General features: G+C 50.8%; 1 protein-coding gene across 2 annotated transcripts in view; it reads left to right on the top strand.

Moving 5' to 3' along the window:
• The first annotated feature begins 233 nt into the window (after positions 1-233).
• GRHL3 (grainyhead like transcription factor 3) overlaps positions 234-1,803 on the top strand; it is a 12,461-nt gene continuing 10,891 nt past the window's right edge. For both annotated transcript variants that reach the window (XM_015649146.3, XM_015649148.3), the window contains exons 1-2: positions 234-557; positions 1,131-1,192. In XM_015649146.3, coding sequence (XP_015504632.2) covers positions 390-557; positions 1,131-1,192 — 230 coding nt within the window. In that variant the 5' untranslated portion in view covers positions 234-389. The remainder of the gene's footprint in view (positions 558-1,130; positions 1,193-1,803) is intronic.

The raw sequence follows: 1,803 nt of genomic DNA, 5'->3' as shown, positions 1-1,803 counted from the left end.
GCAAAGGAAAACGATGAGGTTCATGTGGGCACCGAGTGCCTGTGTCTGACTGTGGGCTGTGCTGGCCTGGAGCTCCACAGCCAAGGGAAAACTCTTCCCTGATCCCTTTTTAGTGCCCAGCACCCTGGGACAGGGCAGGGTGGACCTGGAGGAAGGAGCAGCTGATGAGGTTTCACCTCCCTGGGCAGGAGAGAGGGAGCAGCAGCCCCTGGAGAGGCTCTGGCCTGATTTTGTAGTGATCCCAAAGGCTCTGGGAGTTCAGGAGCAGGAGAACATCCCTCCCCCATCCCACAGAGCCTTTGGGAAGCCTTTGCTGTGTTCCTGGAAACCTCTGGGGGAAGCGCTCCTCCCTCATTCCCGCTGCCCTCAGTTTTAGATCCGTGCGCCTGATGAAGAATGACACCATGAACTTCCAGAAATTCCCCTACACCAGCGAGGATGAAGCCTGGAAAACCTACCTGGAGAACCCCCTGACTGCAGCCACCAAGGCCATGATGAGGGTGAACGGGGACGACGACAGCGTGGCCGCCCTCAGCCTCCTCTACGACTACTACATGGTGAGAGCCCCTGGCTGGGGCAAAAAGGGCTAAAAAAGGGTTAAAAAGTGGAGAATTGTGTAAAACCTGGACCACCTTAGGAGGGAACCTCTCCACGGAGCTCCCTGAGTTGTTTATCCAACACCACACGGTATCCCCAGTGGTAAACTGAGGCACAAACCAGCATTTTGAGGGAATCCAGAACTTGGGGAGAGCCTGAAGCCAGGTTTTGGTTTGAGTCTTATTTTACCCATAAAGAGCAGCAGTGCTTGGAGGGCTGCTGGGCTGGAACAGACCCCACAGGTTTTATCCTCCCAGCATTTCTGTGGATGGAGCTCTGAGAAATGAGGATTTGATTTATCCCTGACTGGGAGCAATAGGAAAGATGTTTCCACTCACTTGGGTGTTTTTTAAGGACCCAGAACAAGCTGCTGTGCCTTGTCCAAGGTTGTTTGGGAAGCCAGCAGCAGCCCAGCTCTGCTGTTTGTTATTAACTCTGGGGTTTTGGCTGGGAGACTTCACTTGTTAAATCTGCTCTGTTTTCCATGAATAAAACCCAACACTGACCCAACTCTTCGCTCTGCCCTGTCCCAGGTCCCGAAGGAGAAGAGGATTCTCCCAGCTGGGATGATGGGACGCAATGACCTGGCAAAGAGGTTGGCTTCAGTTCCTGCTCTCTGGAGCTGCCTCACTCTCCTGCAGCTGCTGAAATGCAGGATGGGGCTCTGAGCTTGCAGAAAATAGACATCAAAGCACGGTGTTATTACCAGCAACAGTGCAGCTCATTAACCCTGAGACACATTAAAATTCTTTAGGCCAGGTCCCAGGCGGGTATAAATGGAGCTACACCCATTTACACACCTGAGCATCTGGCTGGCTGTTCACAGGGGTTGTGCTGATTTGCAGCAGATGAAGAAATTGCCTTTATTTCCTATTTTGTGCCAATTGCAAAGGGCAGAAGGATTGAGCACTGGCAGCAAGAAGGGAATGGCCAAATCCTCGTTCATTCCCTGGGCTGATGAGAATCTCTGTTCCACTCTCCCAGGATTCTGTTCCAGTGACTCCCATTTGTCCTTTGAGGTTTTTAGATAATTAGCTATTAAATTAATGGCTCATTTGCCACTGTGAGTTGAGTTCCCCTTCCTGGATGCTGTGTACCTTGGCACTGACAGTTTTTAACCACTTGACAGAATAAACTTCAAGTGATACTTCATTCCCTCAGAAGTAAACTGAGTTAAGTTTTGGTTCTTGCTTCCTAAGAAGTAAA

Source organism: Parus major, chromosome 23 (assembly GCF_001522545.3).
Source record: "Parus major isolate Abel chromosome 23, Parus_major1.1, whole genome shotgun sequence".
NCBI classification, from domain to species: domain Eukaryota; kingdom Metazoa; phylum Chordata; class Aves; order Passeriformes; family Paridae; genus Parus; species Parus major.
Note: the sequence above shows the minus strand (reverse complement) of the source record. Positions and strands in the feature narration are given on the sequence as shown.